This window comes from Chelonoidis abingdonii, chromosome 2, assembly GCF_003597395.2.
Source record: "Chelonoidis abingdonii isolate Lonesome George chromosome 2, CheloAbing_2.0, whole genome shotgun sequence".
NCBI classification, from domain to species: Eukaryota; Metazoa; Chordata; order Testudines; family Testudinidae; genus Chelonoidis; species Chelonoidis abingdonii.
This window is the reverse complement of record NC_133770.1, coordinates 153,106,754-153,134,296: the sequence shown is the minus strand read 5'-3', so window position 1 is coordinate 153,134,296 and position 27,543 is coordinate 153,106,754. Positions and strand designations below refer to the sequence as shown.

Genomic DNA, 27,543 nt, shown 5'->3' with positions numbered 1-27,543 from the left:
CCAGTCGGCGAGGTTGCCGCCTCCCCTGCCCGACTACAGTTCCCAGAAACCCCTGCACGGCAACATCTACGGCGTCCTAGGAGGGACAATCCCAGATGAACGAAAAGGCGACGCTTCCGTCCGGGGAAGCTCTTAAAGGTACCTGCGCCCCAGCCAGGGGCCCATCTCCCGGCCACCCCAGTGCCTTATCCCCACTGACATGGAGGGGGCTGCCAGGGCCCTTTGGGAGGGGGCCTTTCTCCAGTTACAATCCATTTCACTCAGATGCCCTATTAACACTTGGGAGAAAGGGCTTCTTAGTGCAAGGAGCCGCACCGACTTGCTTTCAACGACAATGACTGCACAAAGAAGGGACTCTTAGCACCCTGCCCCAGCCCTCCTCCCCATGCTGTTATTACCCTGTTATCATCGTTAATAACAACAAGCAGGACTCACCTACGTTCCTCAGGGGAACGCCAACCTTAAGCATATTCTTACCAGCAACCACACACCGCACCATAGCAACTCTAACTCAGGAACCAATCCATGCAACAAACCTCAATGCCAACTGTCCACATATCTACACCAGCAACACATCACAGGACCTAACCAGATCAGCTACAACACCACCAGTTCATTCATCTGCACATCCACCGATGTTATATATGCCATCATGTGCCAGCAATGCCCCTCTGCTATATACATCAGCCAAACTAGACAGTTCCTACTTAAAAGGATAAATGGACACAAGTCAGATCTTAGGAATAGCAATATACAAAAACCTGTAGGAGAACACTTCAACCTTCCTGGCCACACTATAGCAGATTTTAAGGTAGCCATACTACAGCAAAAACACTTCAGGACCAGACTTCAAAGAGAAACTGCTGAGCTTCAGTTCATTTGCAAATTTGACACCATCAGCTCAGGATTAAACAAAGACTGTGAATGGCTAGTCAGCTACAAAAGCAGTTTCTCCTCCCTTGGTGATCACACCTCAACTGCTAGAAGAGGGCCTCATCCTTCCTGATTGAACTAACCTCGTTATCTCCAGACTGATTCTGCCCTGCGTATTTATACCTGCTTCTGGAAATTTCCATTACATGCATCTGATGAAGGGGGTATTCACCCATGAAAACTTACGCTCCAATACGTCTGTTAGTCTATAAAGTGCCACAGGACTCCTTGTTGCTTTTTACAGATCCAGACTAACATGGCTACCCCTCTGATACATTCCTCAGGGGTATTTCTTGCAGCACTCAGCAACTCTGGATCTTCTTGTACAGAGATGAAAAAATACAGGAGGTCCCTGGTAAGACGGGACTGTTTGCGACCCTACTTTGAACCAAGGGGAACCGACGGATGTTCTTGATATGGAGTCCCTTTAGCTCACATCTCTTTGGAAGTGGTTTAAACTAAACTGAAAAAAGGCACTCTTAATACCCAAAAACCACATACCCATAGGGGGTTTTACTGGCCTAGCTACACTGGTATAAGTATACTGATAGACCAGGGGTTGGCAACCTTTGGGACGTGGTATACCAAGTCTTCACTAATTTAAGGTTTCACATGCCAGTAGAAGGTTTTGCATGCCAGACCGGGTTTCGTCCATCTAGGCCGGCAGCGGGCTGAGTGGGGCTGGTGGCCAGAACCCCAGATCAGCGGCAGGCTGAGCAGCTCATCCCACTGCTGGTCTGGGATTCTGTAATCCAGGCCGGCAGCAGTCTGAGTGGGGTCGGTGGCTGGGACCCCAGCTGGCAGTAGTGTGCCGCTAAAAATCAGCCCGCATGCCGCCTTTGGCACGCATGTCACAGGTTGCCGACTCCTGTGATACACCATCCATATGGAGAATTAGACTGGTATAGCTAGAGTGATACTGTGCTGGTATCACTATGCTGGTCAGTTTCCCCATGTAAACAAGCCCTAAAAATTAACCCCAAGAGAGGGAGACTCAATAGGTGCTGAAATCACTTCGGGGTTCTGACACAGATTCAGTTCTTGACTGTGCCTTTAAGCGGAAGTTTCTGAACTAGAGCGGAGGACAGCCCACTGGAAGGAGGAGCAGATGCCCTTATCAAAGGGCTGCCCAGCTTTCAAGGGTAGTCCTGGGAGAGAAATCACAGCAGTTATGTGGCTATACTGGATCCTGCTCGTCCTTCTGCTTCTCGCATTACTCAGGAGGCTCCTCAGGGGCAGCAGCTCCCCCAACCCTTTCTCTGCTGACTGCAGGAGGCCACCTGCCCCCTTGGTGACTGACAAGGATGTTCGGAAAAAGGTTATCAAACAAGGTACCTGAAAGTGCTTGTGCTGGCAGCACCTGCTCCAGTAACAGCTGGAAGAGGGGTGGGGGTGCTGGGGGATGTAGAGAGGGAAAGCAGCCCCTTACACTAGCAGTAAGAGGCAAGCCAAGAAAGATTGGAACTGGGATCTGTATCTTTCTGCACAGCTGGGCACTCATTAGCTGCTTTCCAGATCTCCTTCTCCACCTCCATCACCTTTGTACACACACACAAACACTCTGTCCCTATACCTACTAGTGCCTGCCCACTCACACCCCTCCACTAGGGTGACCAGATGTCCCAGTGTTATAGGGACAGTCCTGATTGTTGGGTCTTTTTCTTATATAGACTCTTATTACCTCTCACCCCATCCCAATTTTTCACACTTGCTGTCTGGTCACCCTACCTTCCACATCCATCAATATCTGAATGCCAGTGCCTGCATAAACCCCATACTCACCAACACACACTCACCTGCCTGTACCCATATATATGCACACACACACTCTCTCTCTCTCTCTCTCCATAGCCAGGAGTACTTGTATGCACCCTCCAGCCTTTCCTCTGCCTGTGGTGAAAGCACCCCCTATCCCTTTCTGCTGGTCTAATTCATCCCTTGACTGGGTAATTTGCCTGAAATTAAGGCTGCTGTTCCTCAAGTTAAGTGCATTCCCTCCCCTTTCTCTATAGTAGTCAAAGAGCTGTGACTCAGAATTAAACCTCTGTGATCCCACGCCTGTAACCGACCCTCACTGACTCCAGGTAATGCCCACACCCTGTTAGGTAATGCTAAATCACTGGGCTGATATGCAGCTTAATCATTCACATACATTTCACTCATGTTCCAAAGTCTGGAAATAAGTGTTCTGTTTGTGGAGGGTAGGCTATAACTCTGCTCCTTGGTTCTTCCTGCACAGCTGCCCACTTCCACCTTTGCCTCTGGGGCAGATTCTTTTCTTAAAGCACTGAGGGGCATGTTCCATCTCTGGGGGAATGCAGAGCTAGGAACAGAATCTTGCATGAACATTAACTGTCAATTTTCACCTCTGGAAATTGCGCTTCTCTCTCCACATCATGGGGAAGGAAGAGACACTGCCCCAAGCTTGTCTGTTATCTTTCATCAGATTTACCAAGCATCATGTGTGCCAACATCCAAAAAAAATGTCAAGGGAGTCAGATTCCATTGCAAAATACCCCATGGCTTTGGAGATCTCCTAGGAGAAGTTGCACTGAGCTGCAACCCAAGACACCATGAGTTCTCTTCCCCTGGGGCTGCTGTTAATATTTCTTCCTAACCATTGCTATTAGTTCATAACCATTGCTAACCAAGACCTCAGACCACTACTTTAGGGGCAATAACTATCATGGCTGCATCATACAGATGAGATAACTGAGAGATTATGCAATGTCACGTCAGACAGAGCTGCGATAGAACACCCATCTCTAATATAACAGACCCAAGTCCTCCCCACTTTGCCTCGCTGCCTTTCAGAAGGAATGTGCCAAACTATGTGCTTGGATGTGCGCTATCCAGCTACTGAACACACTGCTCCCAGAGCCAGGAATCCTAATGCTCAGCATTCCCCGCTGTGTAACCCACTGACAGTGGATCAGGTCTTCCTCAGCAGCCTGCTCCACATGGAAGATAACAGCCTACTTCTGCCCCCGGTTATTTGTGTAGATGAAAGCTATAAATACCAAAGAGCTGGAGAAATAGTTGACTGTGTGGTATGAGGGTGCTAGGAGTATAAAGGTAAAACTGAGAAGAGAGAAAGGTCCTCTGGGAAAGGTTTGTCCAGGGGAAATGTGAGACAAGGAGGGGGACCAATTTTATTGGACCAGTTGGACAATCCTATTGTATGGGACATTTACAGCTTGCCTGGAGAGTGTATTTAGATGATAAGCCCTTTGGCAAGGACTGTTTAGGCAGCACCCAGTGGACCTGATTTTCATCGGGCCTGGGGGTGCTATTGAAATATAAATAATTATTAATGTCCTGTAGGGAACAATCCCTAACTGGTCCCTAGAGGATGGTCTGGATGCTCTTCTAGCTCTGATTCTGTCTGTGAAACTAACTGGTGAAACAGGAGGAATGTTGATCTTGAGCCTGGCTGTGAAAGGCTGATGTCACCCTGGCTTTTTCTGGGGGCAATTTGTAATGACCTTACCAGTGGGTGACAAAACTGAGCTTCTTTCGTAGCTCCGCTCTCTGGAGGGTAATCTGCTGCCAGGATACATGATAGTGCCCCATCTTTTATAATGGGTTGATCTTGCCAGCTTAGCCAGGACCATCACAAAACTGTCTTACAGTCTTGCACTTTACACAGTGAATATGTAACCCAGCTCTTTTGCCAAGAGTCTCACACCCCTGTTACAAGAATGCCTCTCCCCAAAATTGGAGAGTGCAGGACCTGCACAGCTGGGACTGGGCCTCCATCCTGAGAAGCAGTTTCCTTATGACCCACCATGCACTTCCCAGTCCCAACAGGTTTGGAAAGAACAGCAGTTCCTGTACTTATTTGTACAGCAGCCAGAGAATGCTAATGCGCCTGCCTCGAACACACAAGTCCTTTAGAACGTAAACAATGGCCCAATTTAGGTTTGGTCCTAGGAATGACTCAGGGAAGACAGCGGGAGAGTTCCTGACCCAGTTGTTGGAGCTGGCCATGTGTTGATGACAACTTTCTCTATCTTCTTCAGCTTTCTCTGCTGCCAAGGTCCCCGAGAATCTGGATGCTGTTGTGATCGGAAGTGGCATTGGGGGGCTGGCCGCAGCTGTGCTCCTCTCCAAAGCTGGGAAGCGAGTGCTGGTGCTGGAGCAGCATGGGAAGGCGGGCGGCTGCTGCCACACCTTCAGCAAGAAGGGCTTTGAGTTTGATGTAGGTAAGTGTGCTCAGAAACCGGCCAGCAGGGAAATCAGATGGCACCAGTTGAGAAATGGGCCCCAGCGGAGGGGGCAGGCAGTGCCTTTCCTCGGTAGCGACTGCGAACAAACAGGCCCAGGTCTTGAGAGAACTCTTCCTGAGCATTCCCAGAAGGAAGTGTGTGACAGAACAGTCAGTCACATAGAGGGCTGGTTTGTGAAAGGGCAATATTTGATCTGTATTAAAATCCTCTCAAGCCCAAGGAGGAGTGGGAAAGGAGAAAGCAAGGAACATGCCTATCTGCAAGAGCACAGAGACCCACTTGGTCCAGATATGGTGCCAATAAACTCTGCAAGCTAAGAGCAGAGAAAGTCTGTGACTGGGACTTCTGTGAGCATGTAAGCCCTGCAGCTGGAGGTCCTGCCTTGCAGAGTTTCTAAGTCCTGGACTCTAAACTTCAACTTCTGTTAAAGTCACTGTATGCTCCTTGGCCCATCCATCCAGAAGTGAGTTCTGTGCATACGATTCCCTAGCTCCCTCCTACTCACTCTAAACACGCTGTGTAAACCTGCCCTGCTAATAAGTAGGTCTGTGATTTTTAACACCCACCTCACTGGCCCCAGACTAGCATTGGCTTGTGTGTGAGTGCATGGGATAAAGTAATCCTGCATTCTTTTTTTGCTACATAGAGGATATTGAACAGCTCAGGCCAACCAGTCAAAGGTGCTACAGAAACACTATAGGATGTTACTTTTAAGTAAAAGTTAAAAGTATAACTATAAAAATAATTACTTTTATTTTAAGTTACTTTTCAGGCAAACATATTACAAATGGTGATGGGAAGAGGCAGAAACAGCATGTCGGCAGTTTGGAAGGTTTTTTTAATAAACGAAAACAGAGATTCCTGGACCAGGGCCGGTGCAACCATTTAGGCAACCTAGGTGGTCACCTAGGGCACTGGTATTTGGGGGGGGTCATTTTCTTCAGCAGCGACCGCTGCAACTGAATCTTCGGCTGCCCTGGTCACTGCCGGCATTGAGGCGAAGGGCGCTGCGGCAGGGGAGCGCGGGGAGGGCCACCTGCAGCAAGTAAGGGGGGAGGCAGTATGCAGGGGAATCCTCGCCCCAGCTCACCCCTGCTCCGCCTCCTCCCCGAGCATGCCGTGGCTGCTTCACTTCTCCCGCCTCCCAGGCTTGCGGCACCAATCAGCTTAGGCGCCGCAAGCCTGGGAGGCGGGAGAAGTGAAGCAGCAACAGAGTGCTCCGGGTGCTCGTGCGCTGAACAGGGATGAGCTGGGGCAGGGGGGGTGCCTCAGGGGCGGTGGGGGGTGGGGATCTGCTGTAAAGGGGCACCTCAGGGCGGAGGGGAGAGCTGCTGCTGTGGGGGGGGGCACCTCAGGGCGGGGGCACAGGGGGGGGCACAAGGTGGAATTCACCTAGGGCACGAAACATCCTTGCACTGGCCCTGTCCTGGACTATTCACAAATAGGTTGCAGGATTTCCCCTGCAGTGTGCCCAGAACTATTTGAAATGTTCGCTGTTGGGACTGACATTTTGTTCGTCAAAGGTGGATTATATAAAGTTGGAGAAATCTGGTGATGGGTGCGGTAGCAGCTCAGCCGGCTCTGAGCCAGAGGAGTGGCCGACAACCGGCTTCCCAGTTACAAAACCGTTCTTGACTCTTCCAAGGCTCCCTGCGGATGCATTGGCTGGGGTGCCGAAAGGCGAAGTTGGCGTGAAGCTAGCCCTCCTCACACACCAGCGCATAGCTGGACTCAAGAGGCAAACAGGTTTATGTTGCTTGGATTACACGCCTTTGAAAAATCACCCCCTGAGCACAGGGAGAGGCTTGTTAGCTGAGTTTGTAAAATGTTCCCTAAGGACTAGATTGAGATGGGTTGACAGGTGGCCTGTCGCTGTCCCGCCTCAAGAAGGAGCTCTGGGAAGGGATTGTGCTTTGGGGCACAATTCGCCCTCCCTACTCCACTCTTGCTTGTGGTGCGGGGGCAGGAGAAGCGCAGGGTGGGGGGGAATACATTACTTCAGTCCAGATCCTCAAGGACTTCCAGCTGAGATTCTCTGGAGTTAGGCACCTAAATACTTTTGTGGTACCCCTTTCCAGAATGCCGTGTACTCTCTCCCATCCCAAGGGGAAACCAGACAGCAGCATCGGTAGGCTTCTGTTTTTCAGGGTTTATTTGTAGCAATTTTTGAGTTGTGTGTGGATGTTTCAGGGCTTTCTCTTTGTATATACTGAGGTGGCCAAACTGCAGCTCGCAAGGCCCATGTGGCTCTTTTACAGTTGAAGTGCAGCTCGCAGAGGCTCCCCCACGGCATTCTCCACCTACCAGGCGGGTGGGGAGCTTGGGGCTTCTGCCCTGTGATGGGGCTAGGGGCTTCTGCTGAGCAGGAAGGAGGGGTCTTGGCACTTTAGCCCCACAGGACATACCTGCCACGGCTCCCATGGGGCAGAAGCCCCAAGCCCCAACAGACACACCCAGCTCTTGAACTTCTGAAGATTATTGTATGCGGCTCAGAGGGTCAGTAGGTTTGGCCACTCCTCATATATACCGTAATGAGTAACGTGTATATATATTGTAATCACAGTTGCCAACTTTCACACGGTAAATAAGCACCCCGACTTTCACAATAAGCCAAAAATCGAGCTAATTCCATTTCAAAACAAGCCGGTTCCTAAGAATCCCAACACTCTATGTGACTAGATCCCCCCCGGCATGCAGCCTGGGACTGTGGTGGGCCTGCTGTGTACCCCTGACTCTCTCCTCCCCTTCCCACTGCTTGCCAGGAGCTAATTAAAAAAAAAAGCAACAGCCAAAAACTAGCCAACAAGCAACTCACAAGCCAATTAAGCCAAAAACAAGCCCAATTTCTGTGGGTTTTTCCCCCCGCGGGTTTGGCATGTCTGATTGTAATGAGTAATCTCTAATGTTCCCTAGTGCGCTTTAACGTCATATTCTTTCAAACAGTGGGCACCAGCAGGATCTAGATGGTCCAATTAATTAATGCACGTTACTGCCCTTTAGAAATCATATCCCTGTAGTCCACAGCACTGCTCTGGGTAGACCAGCCCTTAGATACAAGCCAGGGAGCATGAATTGCATAGATATTGCCAATGTTTTTGCAGTGCTTATTGGATAAACCCTGTTCTTTAGTGTGAGCTGTGTTGTATCAGTGATTTTAGGTTTTAACCGACCCCTAAGCATAGCTCAACAGGAGCTCAACAGGAGGTAGGACACTCCTTCAGTTTTCCCATCTCACCGCTAAAGGAAGCCAAAATTTTCACTCCCTGGAGTAACACCCTGAATATATGTCTATTTACTGTGGTAGCAGACAGCTTAGGCTCTGGTGTAGGCACAGGAAGCTAGCTTCGTGCTTAATTATTCCATCGCCTGCATTGCAAGCCCTGAGCAAGGCAGCGCCGTAGGGCTGAAAAGAAATGCGTAGTACGCGGTTTCCAAATGTTCTGGCAATCGGCAGATACTGAATGGCTCCTGGAGGTCACTGGCAACTAGCATAGCTCAGAGTAGCCCTCGTGCTGCTTACAAAAATGCTGGGGACAGGGCTGGGGCCAAATCCTGTCCTGTGAGTGAGGAGATACAAATGGCTCTGTTGCAACCCATTGCTCATTGGGTGCTGCTGAGAATTTGGCAGTAGGTCTACGGATTCAAGAATGAAACTGTATTCTCTGAAGCTCCGTGTGTGTCTAAGGGTAAGTCTGCGCTGCAGCCGAGGGGTGTGATTGAAGATATACCAACAGCTGTTGAAGCTGTGCAGCACAGACTACCTGCCCCCTCAGGCTCCTTCGCTGCTCTTAGTACGACACATGCTGCAATCACATCTCCGGCTGGGGTTGTAGAAAAGCTTATCTCGTATTGTATTATTTGAGAACGAGTTCGTGTACTTAAAAAGACTGAATTGTAGTGAATACACACATGGAGCAGGGGCAGGATCTGAATCCGCGGCCTTGCACCTGGTGTGTCATTTACACCTGTGTAGAACAAGTGTCGAAATCTGATTTGGGGGCCTCTTATGCCCAGTTGGCACAGAGGTAAATGACATAAGGAGGTGCCCAGCAAGGATGATCAGCTTTGTAGCCTTGATCATGGCATTTTCTTCCTTTTTAGATGCTGACATTTGCAGTCTAAAAGGTCCTATTACCATTATATTTTTTTCCTTGGAACTAATTGGTGTGCGCTTAAAAGGAATTGCAAATAACACGTCTCTAGTAATACCCTTTTCCAGAAGGTTCCCACTGGTTTAAAATGAAAATTAGATTGGGCCCTATAACTATAAATATCTATGCTATGTAGCATGCCTTCCTGAACACACATTTTACCAAGAATTTAGGAAATAGTTTGAACTGTTTAAACAATATATATTCACCTGTCTAAACGCAACATATTTTATACGTATCCTGAAAACTATTCTTCAAGACCTAATTATATAAGTAAGAAAGATTTCAAGATACGAACACCTGACGTTAAGGTACATTTTTATAATATGCCCGCCTTTTTTAAAATAGACAGGTATTGATGCTTGATTTCACATTCAAATTTAATTTTTTCCCCTCTAACTGTAGATGTAGTAAGAGTATTGTTAAAATCCCTGTACAAGGTCTTCATATTAGTTGTGAACGTGCAAGTGTTTGACACATGATTATTATGTAAGCATTGCTTTTAACACACTCCTAGATCTGGATTTTGAGAAGCCTGGATGCTCTGAGTATGGATTTTGCTACTCTTCCTTTCCCCACTGTTAGCTAGATAATCGATTGACTGTGATTCAGATACTGACTTGTTTTCATAGGAGCAAACAGAATTTGAGAAACGCAGGAAGTGCCAGAAATAATACCCAGCAGGGAATGTCTCTACTTCTCTTAGTCACACTAATGTTGGTGCTACACCTTTTAATTCCTGGATTAAAAACATAGTTAATAGGAATTAAGGTTGAGAGTACATACAAGTCACTTAGAGGTAAAAACAGTAGAGATTTTGCATTTCTCTCCAAAGCTAGCACGTCAAACCCAGGGAATTCACAGGTAAGGTTAAACTTCAAAGAAATCCAGACATATTAAGGTAAGAAATGCACAGTGAAGTCACTCAAACAACCTTGACTCCGCCTTGCAGTGACGCTATGCAATAACCAGACAATTGTAGATTCAGTTTCCAAAGCCAAGAAGGGACCACTGTGATCATCTAGTCTGACTTCTTGTATAGTGCAGGCCAGAGAACTTCCCCAAAACAATTCCAGTTTGGACTATTTTTAGAAAAATGTTCAATCTTGATTTTAAAATGGCCAGTGCTGGAGAATCCAGCCCAGCTCTTAATTAGGGTTCCCATCTTTCTAAACCCACAAAACCAAACACCCCTGCCTTGCCCCTTCCTCAAGGTCCCACACTCTCCTTGAGGCCCCGGCACCCCCACTCACTCTATCCCCCCTCCCTCTGTCGCTCACTCACTCACTCATTTTCACCAGGCTGGGTCAGGGGGTTGCGGTGTGTATTGGGGGGAGAAGGCTTTGGCTGTGGGTGTGGGCTCTGGGGTGGGGCTTGGGATGAGGGGTTTGGGTGCAGGAGCTGGGGGGTAGGGCTGAGGGGTTCGGAGTGTGGGAGTGGCTCTGGGCTGAGGCAGGGGGTACAGGCTCTGGGCTGGGAATGTGGGCTCTGAGGTGGGGTCAGAAATGAGGGTTTCAGGATGTGGGAGGGGGACCTAGGCTTGTGCAGGAGATTAGGTGTGGGGGTGAGGGCTCTGAGGTGAGGCCAGGGATGAGAGGTTTGGTGTGCAGGAGGGGGCTCTGAACTGGGGCTGGGGGTTGGGGCACAGAGAGGGTGCAGGTTCCAGGAGGGAGTTTGGGTGTGGGAAGAGGCTCAGGGCTGGGACAGAGATTGGGGTGTGGGCTCTGAGTGAGTATGGGTGCAGGAGGGGGCTCAGGGCTGGGGGTTGGGGCCTGGGAGGGGTGAGAGGTGCTGGCTCTGGGAGGGAGTTTGGGTGTGGGAGGGGGATCAGGCCTGGGGCAGGGGGTTGGGGAGGGGTGCAGGTTCTAGGCCGTGCTCATCTCATCCCTGCAAGCAGTGACATGTCTCTCCGGCTCCTAGGCGGAGGCACGGGCTGGCAGCTCTGCGTGCTACCTCTGCCCGCAGGTGCCACTCCTGCAGTTCCTGGCAATTGGGAGCTGCAGAGCCAGGGCTCAGGGAGCGGCAAAGGCAGTGCACGGAGCCCTCGTGGCCGTCCCTTGATCTAGGAGCCGAGGGACATGTCGCTTGTGGGGAACCGTGTGGAGCCAGGTAGGGAGCCTACCAGCCCTGCACCAACTGGATTTTTAACAGCCCAGTCAGCAGTGCTGACCAGAGCCACTGGGGTCTCTTTTCGACCGGGTGTTCCGTCAAAAACCAGATGCCTGGCAACCCTACCCTTAATCAGGTTGTGTTCCTAAATTCAATTCAGTTGACACTTATTTTTTTTAAAGACACATTAGACTTACGATTGTAACGGAGACCTCAGCAATGTGAAAGCAGAATAATTTTCCAAAGGTACGGGCTCTGATGTTGTCAGGTGTGTTGATTTATTGAGATACATGAGTATGAGGTCACCTTTCAGGTTCTGTGTGACAGTGAGTGGGATGAAGGTGGGGTATATGCTGCTTTTCAGTAGGTGTTAGAGGTTGAAGTGGAGTGTTTTCAATAGAGTCGTAGGAGGTGTGGGGCAAGAAAAACTGGAAATCTTACCCTTACCTTCTTATTTCCATTCTTTTGAGGATTTGACTGGGTGGAGTTTGTCCTGTTGCAGCCTTCCATGTCACAAATGTATTTATTAAAAAGCCCCTCTAGCCTTTTGCATGTAGAGTAGAACCTCAGAGTTAAGAACACCAGAGTTATGAACTGACCGGTGAACCACACACTTTGTTAGGAACCAGAAGTACACAATCAGGCAGCAGGGACCAAAAAAAGATAAAAAAGCAAATACAATAGAGTACTGTGTTAAATGGAAACTACTAAAAACTAAAAGGGAAAATTTAAAAAAAAAGATTTTTCTTCTGCATAGTAAAGTTTCAAAGCTGTATTCAGTCAATGTTCAGTTGTAAACTTTTGAAGGAACAACCGTGACGTTTTGTGCAGAGTCACGAACATTTCAGAGTTCTGAACGACCTCAATTCTCTAGGTGTTCATCACTCTGAGGTTCTGCTGTATCCAGCGTGACACATAGCCACATCCCACTGCAGTCTAATCTCTGAGCTGCGGCTTTCTTGTGTAACCATTTGCCGTTGCCTTCCAGGTATTCATTACATAGGGCAGCTAGGAGAGAGGTCCCTGATGCGTTTCCTTGTGGACCAGCTCACGGAAGGGCAGCTGCAGTGGTCCAAGATGCCATCTGTCTTTGATGCAGTAGTTCTGGGGGAGCCTGGAAATGGCAAAACGTATCGCCTGTACAGCGGGAATAAGGAGTATGTCGAAGGGTTAAAGAAACAGTTTCCAGATGAAGCCGTGGCTATTGAGAAATTTGTGAGACTTGTAAAGGTAATCGTGGCTTTGTCTTTACGACATTAACTCCTCCTCTCAGAGTCTCAATGGGCATCTAGCTAGAACAACACCCTGCACTTCAAACACAGGGCTACATGAGTGTCCTGCTCCTCCCACTGGGATGCCGTGGTTTAGCAAGGATTGAATTTTTGGGTGTAAGACGATAACTGTCCTCAAGCTGGTACGGCCACCAGGGCTGCCTAAGGGCAAGCACATCCTGTAAGAGGAAATGACCTCTGGGCCAAGGTGTTATCAGAGATCCCTGGGGTGTCCTGTATGTCAGAGCTGCTGGGTAACTGAGCAGCACTCCCGGCCTCTTAGTACTTTATCAGGTGACTGGCAACAGGCAGCTTGTGGGCAGTCTGTGAGCGCTGTGTGATCAATGTCTCTTTCGATGAAGCCAAGTTCTCTGGCCCTTTGCCTTGCGATGGCAAAACTTCACTGAGCTTCTGCTCCAGCTCAGTCCCCGAAGCCATCTGTGTTTCTTCACACCCGTTGCATTTTTCCCTTTCAGAGAGTTGCCCAAGGAACTACGCACATGGTTATTCTGAAAATGGTGCCAGTGCCCCTGGTCAAGTTCCTGAGCCGCACCGGCCTGCTGGCATGGTTCTCCCCTTTCTTTAAGATGACATCCCGAAGCTTGACAGACGTGGTCAATGAACTCACCACAAATGAAGAGCTCAGAGCGGTATTTAGCTATATCTTTCCCACTTATGGTAGGTGACTTGTTTTTAGCAGACAGACCAGTTTTCTGGTATAAACCCCTTTCTCTGAAAATATCCTGCATGGACTGCCCTGTGGTGCATGGGAAACCTGGATCTTGTCCATTCCTTGTCCCCTTTCGCAGAAGTCCATGTTTTAGCTCTGGGGTGCTGGTCAGAGTCCAGTTCAGACCTTTACTTTCTGCAGCCCTGAGTTTTCCTTGCAGTTTCCATCAGGCACAATTTTCTTCACATCCTGTTCTGAACGCCTATTTTTGCTTTGAGCTGCTAACCCCCGAGATGGCTGCATTTAGGTGGGTGGAACAGTTAGCTTGTATGGGGAGCTAGTAGTGAGCTTTATATTTAGGTTGTCTAACACTTTCCAGTATAAAAGACTCTTGTAAGCTCTTTTTAAGAAGTTCTGACATCTAGTTTGTCTATAGCAGGCCTCTGAAATTCAGCAGGGAAAGCCCTCAGGTTAGAGAAGTGCCTTTTCTTTGTCTGGTGAAATTCCATTCAGGTTAAACTTCTGAATGCCACCATTTCCCTTCTGTCACATGTGCTCCCAAGGTAAAGTGGGCAGCCTGTCAAAATAATCAAACCTGAGCATTCTACAGAGTTGGGCTCCTGCTCTCCCCCACACTGCACTGGGAATGTCTGGAAGCTATCAGAGCAGCTGGGACAGGGCTGGGGGAGACCCTGGCTTGGTTCCCCCTTCAATCACACACATGGGACTTGTCTTCAGTGTCCCATCCTGCCTCTAGGTGCCTCACATGGGGCAGAAACTTACCCCCAGAACCAGAGGAGGGGATGCCAGATTCCCCACAACCACTCCCCAGCTCCAGCTTCTGGCCCCATCAGACCATCCTCTTGTCTGGAATAACAGCTTTCTCCAGCTGTCGGTGAATGTAGCTGAGCGGAAGCCATCCATGCCGCAGTGTTAAAGGTTCAGGGTTCAGACTCTCCTGATGATTCAGGGGTTGTCATAGTTGTACATACCAGAATTTGTATTTACTCTTTTTTTCCCCCTTTAAAGAAACCTAGGAAATCACATATAAAAATCTGCATCAAAATTATGTTATTTAGTTTGCAAAGCCAAGCACTCAAACAACGCTAAAACTGAGGTTGCTGGGCAACCTTTATTCTGATCCTCATGTGTACAATCATAGGCACCAACTCTGTGGGTGCTCTGGGACTGGAGCACCCACAGGTAAAAATTGGTGGGTGCGGAGCACCTACTGGCAGCTCCCCACCCCCCCCCCCCCGGCTCACCTCCACCTCCTCCCGAGGGTGTCGCCGCATCCTGCTTCTCCCCCCTCACGCCCAGCTCTTGTGCCACAGAACAGCTGTTTTGCGTGGCAAGCCTGGGAGGCAGGGGGGAGGAGGAGGAACACAGCACGCTTGGGGAAGAGGTGGGGCCAGGACGGGGATTTGGGGAGGGATCCAATGGGGCAGGGAGGGGGCGGAATCGGGGGAGGGCCGGGAGAACACAAGTACCCACCGGCGCCAACAAAAGTTGGCCCTTGTGCGTACAATATATGAGACAGTCTTTAATTACGTGATTAAATACTATCTTTTTCCCCCAGGATCCCTGCCTCATTCAGTGAGCAGGATAGACACACAAGGGAGCAGAATTAAGGTGGGATGGGCAACTGTAAATCTGGCATTTCCTAACATTGTAGGGCTTGACTTTATCAGGGAGGGAGAGGAATTATTTAAGCTTAGTACCAAAGTGGACACAAGAACAAATAGATATAAACTGGACACTAGGAAATTTAGACTTGAAATTGGATGAAGGTTTCTAACCATTAGAGGAGTGAAGTTCTGGAACAGCCTTCCAAGGGGCGTAGTGGGGGCAAAAGACAAATCTGGCTTTAAGACTAAGCTTGATAAGTTTATGGAGGGGATGGTATGATGGGATAGCCTAATTTTGGAATTAATTTGGCAATTGATCTTTGATTATCAGCAGGTAAATATGCCCAGTGGTCTGTGATGGGATGTTAGATGGGGTGAGATCTGAGTTACTACAGAGAATTCTCTCCCGGGTACTGGCTGGTGAGTCTTGCCCACATGCTCAGGGTTTAGCTGATCGCCATATTTGGGGTCAGGAAGGAATTTTCCTCCAGGGCAGATTGGCAGAGGGCCTGGAGGTTTTTCACCTTCCTCTGCAGCATGGGGCACGGGTCACTTGCTGGAGGATTCTCTGCAGCTTGAGGTCTTCAAACTGAGGATTTCAATAACTCAGACATAGGTTAGGGGTTTGTTATAGAGATGGATGGGTGAGATTTTGTGGCCTGTGTTGTGCAGGAGGTCAGACTAGATGATCATAATGGTCCCTTCTGACAAAGTCTATGAGTCTATGAGTCTTTGAGTGTAGCATTTTAAAACATGTTTTATACCAGAGAGTTTGTAATAATTTTGTCAGATCTACCAAGCATATGGGGATTTCCAGATGAAAGGTGCTATATACACACGTCAAGGTTCATTATCAACTACTAAAAAGTCACGTTCATTTCCAACTCCATTCAACAACAGAATCAGGACCCTATTGCGTGAGAAAAGAAGATCAGTGGAGAGTAAAAACCATGTGAAACCCTATTTTTAAAGAAAAGGCAAAGACTGAGCATGTTAGGTTCCACTCCACCTCCAGCAGGGGTTGGAGAAGAGACAATGACAGCAATATACAAGTTAGTGGTTGGGATGACTCCCATACTCATGCTGGCATTTGCTGGGCTGGGTCAGACAAAAAATGTGCTAGCATGCAAATTTCCAGATGACTGCAGAATTAAAATCGGGAGAAAACCAACTGTCAGTTCGAGTTGTGCAAGTTCCTATCCCCAGCTGCCTGCAAAATCGGTGCTCTCCTGGCATGAATCAGGATGACCCAGCCTGACAGAAAGAGAAGCAGACCCAGCTGCCATCTGTGCACATAGATTTCTACTACCAGAGTAGCTGTGGAAATTATTAAAACTTCCGGCTCAGTACGCATATCTGCTCTCAGACATTGGCATCCTTTAGTTAGAGATTTATAGATTTAAAAAAAATGAAAAAAACTAAGAGCATTGTGATCTTCTTGTCTGACCATATTACAGACCATAGAATTTCACCCAATTAACTCCTGTCTTGAGCCCCATAACTCAACTACCTAAGAATATCTGCCAGAAAAGCTTCCAGTCTTGATCTGAAGACTTAGAGATGGAGAAGCCAGCACTTCCCTAGGAAATCTGTTCCATGATTAATCACCCTCACTGTTAAAAATGTGTGTCTTCTCTCTCATTTGAATCTGTCTGGCTTTAAGTTCTAGACAAAGTTAGCCCTAGGACTCTCTATCATTTCTCCAGATTTTTCTATAAAGGTTTAATTGTGTATTAGTTATAACTAGTAACGGATAGTGTTGCCAAGTCTTTCACTGTTATCCGGAATCTTGTGATATCTGGTGGCGGTCTTAAAGCCCCAGCTCCTGGAATCAGGTTATTAGGTAACTTTAAACATCTTAAGCCTAGCTTTCACTTAACAAAAATTGTCGCCCCCCAGGTTGGGCAGAAAAACTTGAAAATATGAACCGTCTTATGGTGGCTGTGCTCTGGCTGATCAAACTGCTTGTTCTCTGATGGAGGCTATTCCTTTGTCTGGCCCTCTGTTCTCTGGAGTGCTGCAGTTCTTGACCCTCTACTCTTCTCTGCCTAATTTTTTGACCTATTATCTCTACACTTAGCAGGTTTACCCTGCTGGTATTAATGGGTCACACCTTTCATCCCCTCTTCCATCCCTGTCCACTCTCTATGTACCTCTTGGTTTGTCTCCGCTTCCTTCAGCTGTCACCAAAGCAGAATACCCCCCTTAGAAAAAAGGGACATCTTCCCCTGAGAACTGCATACCCTTTCTGAGTCTGCACCTTCCATTAGCTTCCACTGCCTGTAACCTCAGCATAAGCTTTAACCCAAGACGTTCCTCCTCCTCCACCAGAGTGCATCTGAGATTGGGTCAGTGGAGATGTAGATAGAGTTGGTGTCATCTCCAAATTAGTATGATGGTCTCCCTTAGCCTTAAAACCATAGCAGGAAAAGAGCTGTTAGAGTCATTTGTTCATTGCAGCATTGATCCTTGCACTGGGTTCTCCTTGCACATGGTCTGGTTTCAACAGCACCAACGATGGGAGACTGTTCCACAGCTTAGTACAGCTCTCTCGTCGGTTAGGCTGCCAGAAGGAGAAACACAGCAATGAAAGAGTTCTGCGTGGGAACAATCCCTCTTCTTTGCTCTGTCTTCCAGGAGTGCTTCCAGCCAGCACCAGCTTCTCCCTACATGCCATTCTTGTGGATCACTATATGGAAGGGGCCTGGTATCCCCGAGGTGGCCCCAGTGAAATCGCCTTCCACACCATCCCGGTGATCAAGCAGGCTGGCGGGGCTGTTCTAACCAAGGCGGCGGTGCAGAGCATTTTGGTGAATGCAGACGGCAAAGCCTGTGGTGAGTGAGGCTGGATCAAACCTCTCTCTTTGAGCTCAAGTCAGCCCATATATCAAAGCGGGACAAGGTACACTCTGCACAGATCCCAAACTGCTGAGTGTACAGAGCGTGTGTGTTTGGGGCGGGGGGAGGATATGCACACGTGAAGAGCCTGCCCTGTAGAGGAGCCAATGAGCACTACAAGGGCTGACCAGCTCCTGGAGATGGGCCAACGCATTGCAGGCAGAGCAGAGAGACTGGGGCTTTGTTCTGTTTTCAGTGCAGACAGCCAGCTGGCCATCATCTCTCCCCTCCCCTGACACTGCCCCGTGCCTACTTCCAAGGAGCTCTGACCCCAGCTGCGTGTAAGCTGGGCCCATGCAGGCCTCCAAGCTATCTAGGTGCTGATATGACCCCATCGCCATGGTTTCTGATCACCTCACCAGTATTTAAAAATACAAATCTCAGACACTGCGCGGGACTCTATATTGAATGAATATGTTCAGTATTCATAGCGAAGGCATTGAACTGCATGTGAGAGATATGTCGCCTAATGCACTGCTAGCTGGCACTCAGCTCTTGTGGTGATGAGGATGGTATAGAGAGCAGAGCACAGGGGCAGGGTGTTCATAGCAACCTGCATGGCTAAGCAAGTGAGCAGCACCCTGTTGGACGGAGAGTGGAGTCTCGGTTACTCTGAGATGGGAATCTGGAGCCTGCTAGATTCTGTCTGCACCCCAGCACAGGCACAAAGGAGTTGGGGCCCCATGGAGATGCAGCTGGGCCCTGAGCTCATTTTTACCAGAAGGATGGGAGGGCAAAGCCTGAATGGTGATGGGTGTGAGGAGAAGGAGGGATAAGTCACCAATAGACACATCTCACCCACAACGGCTCTTGATCTGAACTGTTTCCACGTTGCCAACCCCCCACCCCATTCCTTGTGACAAGTACCCCTTCCCCACTGCCCAGTCCTAGCATCTCCCCTGACAACTCCAGCCAAGGCCCTTTTCTGACAACCATCCACACAAATCAATTCCCCTCCTAGATGCCAGCTCCCCTTGACTCCCATCAGCGGCAAGGAAGCCAAGGTCAGCTTCAGAGATACGAAACCCTCTCATTAATCTCTGAGCGTCAGTGGCCTAAGGGTTTTCTATAGCATCCACCACAGCAGTATCTTGGCATCTAGAGAATGGATCTAATACTTCCCAACCTGTGAACGCCATGGAAATGCTAGGAGTGCCGTCGAAAAGCCTATAAATGCTCTTCCTGGTTATTTATGTTTTTCCCCCATGTCCAAATGCTCCTGTGATAAGCCCTGCCCCACACTCGATCCCGCCTCCTTCCTGCATCTGACCTGATCACACACCGTTTGGGTCTGTCACTCCAGCCCCATGAGAATAAAGGGCTCCTGCCCTGGTCCAGTGCAGAGGAAAGTGGCCCGGGGTGGGTTATTAAATTTTTTTAATCTCCCCCTTTCCTTTCAGGTGTTAGCGTACAGAAAGGCCAAGATCTCGTGAACATCTTTGCTCCTATTGTGATTTCTGACGCTGGAATATTTAACACCTATGAGCGGCTATTGCCAGCAGAGATAAGAACTTTACCTGGTAAAACACCATAAGCTTTACCGCTCCACTTAACAACAGGCAGCTCCTGAGATCTAACGTACTAAAAATCCTTGTTCTACTAATCTCCTCCCAAATCAGTTCCCTGCTAATACTGGACCAGAGTTTACACATAGTATTAGAGGAGGGTTGCTTGATAGCAAATCTTATAGTTAAAGATGCAAAACTGTTTTCATTCCAAATGCTTTTGGGGGTGGGGGGGAAGTTTGAAGTTGTTTCTGTTTTGCAGAGTTCAAAATCACCCATTTTCCTTTTTTTTCCCATTGTTTTCATCACATTTGTATCAAAACCAGTTATAGAATTATCATATCTCTGATCAAAAACTGCATTTTTTTTTACACTAAAGAACAAGGTTGTCAGTATGTGAAAAACTTTGAAAATGACTTCAACACATTGTGATAAAAACACTGATTTTAAAAGCATGACCCACAAGTTTTTGCCAAGTCTTTTGGTTTTGGGGGGAAACAAGGTTATTTTTCTATTGACAAAACTTCTATGCAAAAAATTTGAACTAGATCTTCTGGTACTTGAAGTTTCGAGGAGATTTAAGTACATGGAAAATGTCAAGGGTCTAATGCAGAGTTTCTCAAACAGGGGTCTCCACTAGTGTAGGGAAAGCCCCTGATGGGCTGGGCTGGTGTGTTTACCTGCCCCGTCTGCAGGCCCGGTGCGGCTCCCACTGGGAGCTGCTAAAAGCAGCGCGGGCCGAGGGACTTACTGGCCGCCACTTCCAGCAGCCCTCATTGGCCTGCAGTGGCGAACCGCAGCCAGTGGGAGCCGCGATTGGCCGGACCTGCAGACGGGGTAGGTAAACACACCAGCCCGGCCTGCCAGGGGCTTTCCCTACACAAGCAGCGACCCCTGTTTGAGAAACACTGGTCTAATAGGAGGCAAATATTAATCAAAATTTCAAATTAGGGTCTCTGTTACTGTCCTGTAACTCAAATAGTTGGACTAGATTCTTCAAACTTGACAGAAACCTTTTCCTTTGCCTCTGGCGTAAATCTGAGGCCAATCCCATTTGAAAAGCCAAAGTTATGGAGGAAGAGGGGAGAGTTTAAGTTAGGTGTGGAAACTGGGCTCAGTCTTCACTAGGGAGAAGCTACTACTTCTCCATGATGCAGCCATGGGGGATGGGAGGTTAATCTTCTGTTTGCTCCCCCCATGTGCAGATATTCAGGCTCAGCTTCACATGGTGGATCATGGCATATCAGGGCTCAGTGTCTTCATAGGACTCAACGGCTCAAAGGAAGAACTGGGACTGGAAGGCACAAACTACTTCATCTACTCGCATCAGAACCTGGATGAAGCGTAAGGAGAAGCTTTGCTTCTGCAGCTCAGCATGCCCCTTCCCCAGTTGGCGTTCAATTTACTTTACATTTAACTACCAGGATGCTGCCTATGCATGCCCTGGCTACTGCCACAATACTGTAACCCACCTACATGATCTGCTGGAGCAAGCGACCAAGTCCGCCCAGTCCCCAGCTGTAAAATTGTCCTTCTCAACTTCAGGGTTAAGCGTGATGGACAGAATTCAGAGCAAACTGTTGGGTTCTTGCCCAGGAGTCTGTCTCCAATTCAGAAGACATGAATCTCTTCAGAGGGGCCCAGTAGAGATTCCAATAATGTCCAAGTTAGAGAAGTGCCCAGGTCCCCTGATTTATCACCTGGCTAAGTTCAGATGTGGGATGACTTGCAGGGAGAGGATAGCAACACCACTTCAGGGAAGGTTACAGCAGGATGAGTGTCACACACATTGGAAGGTGGAGACGGTTGCCTCATGCCGGCGGAAAGGACCATGCTGGTCACCTAGTCTGACCTGTGACAAGGAACTCAACAGATGAATGTTTAGGAGGATAGTATCCAGCAGAACACCCAAGGCTTATAAATATAACCCGCTCAGGTCAACCAAAGCCCTCAGTTTTCTTCTGTGCAGTTGCTGATTCTGGCATTGAGGGGATGCTGTCTGTCTTTGGATTTTGTACAGCACAAGAAAGGAAGCTGATAAAACAAATGGATAAATACCAGTGAGAGACAATCCCACAGCGTTAGTTGCTAATGGCTGATAAAGAGGGAGCACACCGCTGACATGAAACAAAACTCTCCGCCTTCCATGCATGGTGAGACCTTCAAGTGATGATCAGTCTGAGACCGGGCACGACAAGCTGGTTTTAGGCTCCACTTTTGCTGTAGAGGAGGAAGATGTGAATTAAACAGCAGGAGAGCCGCTGTTTGCTGGTGCCCCAACCATGCTGGGGACTGCTCTGGTGCGGCATAAAACACCCCAGAGAAGTAGTGCCAGCACAGTCATTGCAGAGATCCCAGAGCAGGAGGATGGTGTTGGCAGCAGGCTGGTGCTGCTGAGTCTTGAATGGCCTGAGAGGTGCTGCCTGCCTGTTTCCTTGTGCACATGTACTAACCTGGTTGATTGTTAGCCAAAACTCACGGAAAGGCTTCTCTACGTCTCTCTGCAGCATGAATTGCTTCTTTACTGCCTCCAGAGAAGAAGCTGCAGAGAACATTCCTATACTCTTTGTTACATCTCCATCCTCCAAGGACCCCACCTGGCAGGAGAGATACCCAGGTAAGGATGGTCTTTGTACCATGGCCAGAACAACTCTGCAATAGGGGTGAGCCTGTTTCTAGCCCTTGTTTTCAGCCACAAGGAGAGATTTTTCTCAGACATTTGAGACAGTCTTTTCAGACGCTTTCTAGTTTTGCAAATGCAGAATAAGTTAACTGTCTTCCATGGGCAGGAGGAGGGGGGAGCTGGTTTTCTCCATCAGAAGCTGATATTTTAGAACTTACTGCTCATGTAGAGAGCAAGGGGACACGAGAAGAGACAGTTCGGCACTGCGTTGCCCTCAATTGCTCACCCCCATGGAGGTTTAACTGGAAATTAACCTGCAACAGCACAGTCAAACCCCAATGGGGTTAGAATGAATCATTAGCTGGGTGGGCTGGAATTATGGGGGTTAAATGCAAAACCCTAGCTGCTTACCCCAGTAGTGTTACTTCTGCTGCATAGTTGCTTCACACCACATTTCATTGCACCTACCTGAGCAGCATTTAGAATGGGCCATTGCTGGAGACAGGGCATCACACAGGTGGTCTGTTCTGCTGTGGGAATTAATAAGCTTATAAGGGGACGTTAGAAGTTAAGCTCCCCGGCAGTGGAGGCAAATGAGAGATTGGAAAGAGCCTTGTCCTTGAGGATGGCGAGGGCTCCTGCTGGCCAAGAGGAGCTCCTCTGTCTTGGAGACACCGAGCTGAGATGGCACCAATGTCGTTGGTCCAAGCAGGCACAGAGGGTGCACCAAGAAGAATTATTTGACATTTTCTGGATATCTACAGATGAGACTCAAGACGAATGGGTAAAAGCAGAGGAAATAATGAAACCAAGGAGCTGAAACGTGGAAAGCCGAAGAGGCAGGGATGTCGGCACTGATGGAAGCATCAGTCTGGGCAGAGGGAGAGCTGTCTGTTAGGCTTGAGTGGAGACACAGGGCACCTGACAGCAGGAGCTACCACCTGCCATAGCTACGGTTGCCCTCCAGTGGTGACAATGCACCTAACACCTAGCGCTCTATCATTCCAGGCAAGTCGACTCTGTGCATCTTGGCATTGGCACAGTATGAATGGTTTGAAGAATGGAAAGAGGAGACGGTCCAGAAGAGGGGAGCGGAATATGAGAGCCTGAAAAACGCTATGGTAGAGTCCATTCTGAAGACAGTTTTGAAACTCTACCCTCACCTAGAGGATAAGGTAAGGAAACCTTTATTTATAACCCAATCACCATTGGTCAGCAGTGTTCCGTTGTGGATAACATGGCATAAGAGTCTGTTCTATAGGAAAGGACCATGTTGGACTCAGGGGCCTCTGGATATGTCCTAGGTGAGCCACCAGACTGACTTCCACACACAGTGCAGCGGGGAGCTGGCAGATCGGGGAAACCTCCTGCAGGGAGTCAACCTCCTAGTTCCCTTGACGCAGTGCAGGGACCTCTTCAGGTCTGAGTGGCAAGAGGCCGACCAGCCAGCCACCTGTACTGAGGGGGGAAACAAAAATCCCAACTTCTGTATTGGAGCACAGAGGCTCTTTGTGAGCCCAGGCCAGCAACGTAGAACTCCACCCCCCAGAACAGAGAACAGTGTGACAGCTAAAATCTACAGACACGGTCCATTCCCGTAGCAGTTCAGTCCTGTTCCATCACGGCTGCCAAGGTCACCCCACATAACCTTAGCTCTGCCCACTGTTTGAGGTCAGTATCCCAGTGGTATTATCTGCGTGCCCCACTGTGGTGTGGATTTCAGCATTATTCCCTGTTAGAAAAAGTCACCTGTTACAACACACATTTGTAATACTGGGAAATAGAATATGCTACTGATATTTTTTTTTTCAGATGTGTGGCCCATTGACCTTCTTTTAAGACACATTTTTATTATTGAGAGTGTGAGCTCTTTGAGGCAAGGACCGTCTTTTGGTTCTGTGTTTGTACAGCACTAACCACAGTGGGGTTTTGGCTAATGACTGACTCCTAAGGGTTATCACAACACAGCCCATTTTGCAGCGTATTTATAGTGGGAGGTTTTGGTGTTTTTGCACTTTTGGAAAGCAATAATTGCACAAAAAGGAATGCTTTGGCAATGTGATCCCCTGTACGCCACAGCTAGTGTATACTATGCATTGTGAACTCCAGCTGTTATGCAGAGTTGCTTTGGTGTATAAATGGTTTTAGTTTGGCAGTTGAGTCTCACTGCTATCTATGTGCCCTTAGCTGTGTGGACATGTTGATTTCTGGTATGCTTATTATGGTGTATTATCCAATAGACCTGTGCATTCTTTCTGCATGGTATTCCCCAAAAGGGATAGCTGTGGTGGGAGGGATAGCTCAGTGGTTTGAACATTGGCCTATAAACCCAGGGTTGTGAGCTCAATCCTTGAGGGGACTGTTTAGGGATCAGGGGCAAAAATCTGTTTGGGATTGGTCCTGCTTTGAGCAGGGGGCTGGACTAGATACCTCCTGAAGTCCCTTCCAACCCTGATATTCTGTGACAGTGGCTAATTAAAGCTGAATGGCTAGGAGAATGGACAGCATATATATGGATTTATAGCTTTACATGGCCTTTCCAGGCTTGGTGGGGTAGTGTTTTGAGTTGCTGTCCTTTAGCAACCTGGACTAGTTTCCCCACATGGTTTGAAGTGCCTGGGTTTTGGAAAATGTTTAAAAATCTATGACTCTCTATTTTAAAGGCCAGAAGGGACCAGCCAATGGGGAAAAAACCCTTGGGGTCCAAAATATTTTTTTTCTTTTTTCTAAAACTCTATTGCTCTTTCACCGTGAAAAGAAGACAATGCAAAGCAGCTGCTTGGTTTTTGTAGCCCTTAGGGAGACTGTCAGGCACCCCCCTCCCAACCATTTCTACAGCTGCTCCAACATCTCTCCCCAAAGCGGACCTGGCATGGCAGAAACGCAGGTGCTAAGACACCCAGACGTGCCCTACAAGGAGCAATGAAAGCAGCAACAAACATCCTAGCTCCATCCAAAACTTAGGAGAAAACCAAGTCCCCAAGGAGAAACGGGGGGAGAATCAAATCAGTAGGGATAAGAAGTGCCTGATTAGATCATCCCACGTAGTTCCTGGCTGCTGCAGCAGCAGCAACTCCAGGAAATGCACTTTCTTGGGCAGAAGCGGCTTTTCAGTTTTCTGCAGACCTCTAGAGGCCCCCTTATCTACATGAGTCCTGTTCAAGTCCTGTGCGCAGGACACAGTGACTGGGGGCTCCCCTAATGCCTTTCTCTTCAACAGATCGAGTGCATATCATCCGGGTCTCCGCTCACCAACCAGCACTACATAGCTTCCCCCAAAGGAGAGCTATATGGAGCTGCCCATAGCATCTCTCGCCTGCAGGCAGAAGCTACTGCCATATTACGCTCTCAGACCTGTGTGCCAAACCTCTACCTGACAGGTATGTTACACTGAAGGGGTTTCTGACTGGATGGCCCCATTCCTGACTCAGTTTCCCTGACCATGGCTGTATTTTCACCTCCATCTCCCAGAACCAATCTGCTGGGCTGACTTTCAAACTGGGGAATGCCTCACCTAGCGGAGGGTGATGTTCAAAGTGTCTTCAGGGCTAGGGCGAAAGAACTGGACAATGCTCCATAAAGAAGGTATGGAAATTGAATTTCAGTTATCCAGAGGCTTCCCCAGCAACTCTTAACAGCTCTCCTACATCTCATGTAGCTGACACCACTGCGCCCCCGCAAGTACTGCCAATACCCCTTCCTTCTTTCTGAATTTTTAAAACCAACCAGGAATGAAGGGGTTAAAGTTCACTAGCAAAGAACCCTGAAGGGTGTGATAGTGAGGGCACAGCAGACCAGGATTTCTCTGAGAAAGGAGGGATGTCGTGTGAGCTACTAAGACTTGCTCCAAGACCTGAGACTTGGGGGAAGGCAAGCATGTCAGAGCAGAGGGTCTTAGGCAAGGTGGGCTGGGGTAAGGAAAGAGCAGTGCTGAGGTTAGTGCCAGGGGAGCGGGAAGGAAGAGGGGAAACAAGCAAACCAAAATCTCTGGCAAGAACCATAGCAAGTGAAGAGGGGCTGAGCGTGGCCACCGGCCACGGTGCTGTCTTACTGAGCCAGCAGGCAGGCGGCTCCCGTGCTGCTGCTCAGAGCTTTGCCAAGCCACAGAGCGACCACAGCAAGGCCCTTCTGCTGCTGCTCTTCAAAGCCCCCAAAGGCAGCAGGGAAACCATCAAGACCCCTCTGTTTCATGCTGCTGAAGCTCTGAGCAGCAGAGCCTGGTGTTAGCCAAGGGGAGGATGGCACCCAATGGAGACAAGGGCACAAGTAGAACAGACCCGCTCCCCTTGCAGCAGCAGGGAGTACTGGAGGCTCAGTCTTTCCTTCCAGCTGCTAACGGCACCTAATCACCAGAGGAGATACAGGACAGCACCCGGGTAGAAATCTGGACACCCTGCCCCTTAGTACCTGCTGGGAGCAGCAGCCCTGGACCTTGCCTTCTGCCCACCTGGCACTTAGCGTCTCCCTCTGGCAAGTAGGTGTCTCCACCGTGAGTCTGAGCAGATCAGTGTTGGAGGAAGTGGCTAGTGAGGGCCTCATCTTCCCTGATACCTCAGTTAAGGTGCTAGAAGAGGAGGCAGGGGAACAGTCCAAAGGCACAAATAGCAGCCAGGTGCCCAGCTTCCAGTAGCGAACGGGCTACCTGGAGAACTGCCCTAAGTGCATGTGTTCGGCTCAGCTGGGGAGCTGTGACCAGCAGGGAGCTTCCCGTGCCCATAGGACTTAGCCTGGAGGAATGCTGACGAGCACCTGCCAGGAGAGGAGCTGGCTCAGCCGTGCGGCGGGAGGGAGATGCCAGTAGCTCAGGGAAGGCCAAGGGCACAGCAGGTTGAATACAGCAGCAACGAAGGCAGACGCAAAAGGGTGCATGTCCTGGAGCACTGCTCTCAGCAGGGGGCAGATAGGGCAGGAGTTTTCTGGGGAAAGGCAGAGGTCAGGCAGGACCCAGGATTGGCTGTAGCGCCTGGCTGTCAGGGTAACCCCCTGCAGGAGTGGCTGATTGCCAGGCTCTCCACCAGCCTCGCTGGGTTCAGCACAACCCCAGGCTGAGGGGCTCCCTTGGAGCGGGTCCCAGGAAAGCGGCTGTGACGGCGCACGCTTGTCTCCTAGGGCAGGACATATGCTTGTGTGGCTTCATGGGAGCACTGCAAGGAGCCGTCCTGTGTGCCAGCGCTGTCCTGCAGCGCAACCTCTACAGTGACATGCTGCGTCTGTGGAGAAACAGCCCAGCCAACAACTCCAAGAAGAAAGACTGAGCTCCTGGGACCCACCCAGCGCCTCTCTGCCTCGTTCCCCGTCCCCCATGGCTCTGCCCTCTGCATGTGCCCTGACCTAGGCACTTGGTAACAGCGTAACTTGTAAGACTTTTTTGTTTTTAAATAAAAATTAACCATAAAAAACCCACCTACAAATTTTAAAGGCTCAACTCTGTGGATTAAGCCAGGGACGTAACTGCCACCTCGACGGTGCACAGACCCAGCTGCCACTCCGTCCGTATCTACAAACGGCTCTCAGCCTTGGCTGTTA

The 27,543-nt window shown here is 49.1% G+C and overlaps 2 protein-coding genes across 5 annotated transcripts in view; one reads left to right on the top strand and one right to left on the bottom strand.

Annotated features, from left to right (window-relative positions):
• Nucleotides 1-27,543, bottom strand: part of ELMOD3 (ELMO domain containing 3) — a 67,243-nt gene that overhangs the window by 28,406 nt on the left and 11,294 nt on the right. The gene's annotated exons all lie outside the window — the stretch shown is intronic.
• On the top strand, nucleotides 66-27,420 carry RETSAT (retinol saturase). Of its 3 annotated transcripts, none has more exons than XM_032773404.2 (11): nucleotides 66-138; nucleotides 4,956-5,138; nucleotides 12,411-12,652; nucleotides 13,170-13,371; nucleotides 17,629-17,826; nucleotides 19,290-19,409; nucleotides 20,600-20,738; nucleotides 21,902-22,011; nucleotides 23,026-23,192; nucleotides 25,238-25,397; nucleotides 27,127-27,420. In XM_032773404.2, the coding sequence occupies exons 1-11, from the start codon at nucleotides 96-98 to the stop codon at nucleotides 27,270-27,272; spliced, it is 1,710 nt and encodes a 569-aa protein (XP_032629295.1). In that variant the 5' UTR covers nucleotides 66-95; the 3' UTR covers nucleotides 27,273-27,420. The 3 variants fall into 3 exon arrangements, with proteins under 3 accessions (XP_032629295.1, XP_032629293.1, XP_032629296.1); XM_032773402.2 differs by lacking the exon at nucleotides 66-138 and adding an exon at nucleotides 177-2,264; XM_032773405.2 differs by lacking the exons at nucleotides 66-138; nucleotides 17,629-17,826 and adding an exon at nucleotides 177-2,264.

Bases quoted from the DNA above. Each gene is read 5' to 3' on its own strand.
- RETSAT (XM_032773402.2), top strand. From the start codon at position 2,042: ATGCCCTTATCAAAGGGCTGCCCAGCTTTCAAGGGTAGTCCTGGGAGA. The intron at 12,653-13,169 runs GTAATCGTGGCT...TTTCCCTTTCAG, and splicing joins AATTTGTGAGACTTGTAAAG to AGAGTTGCCCAAGGAACTAC. The intron at 22,012-23,025 runs GTAAGGATGGTC...CTATCATTCCAG, and splicing joins CTGGCAGGAGAGATACCCAG to GCAAGTCGACTCTGTGCATC.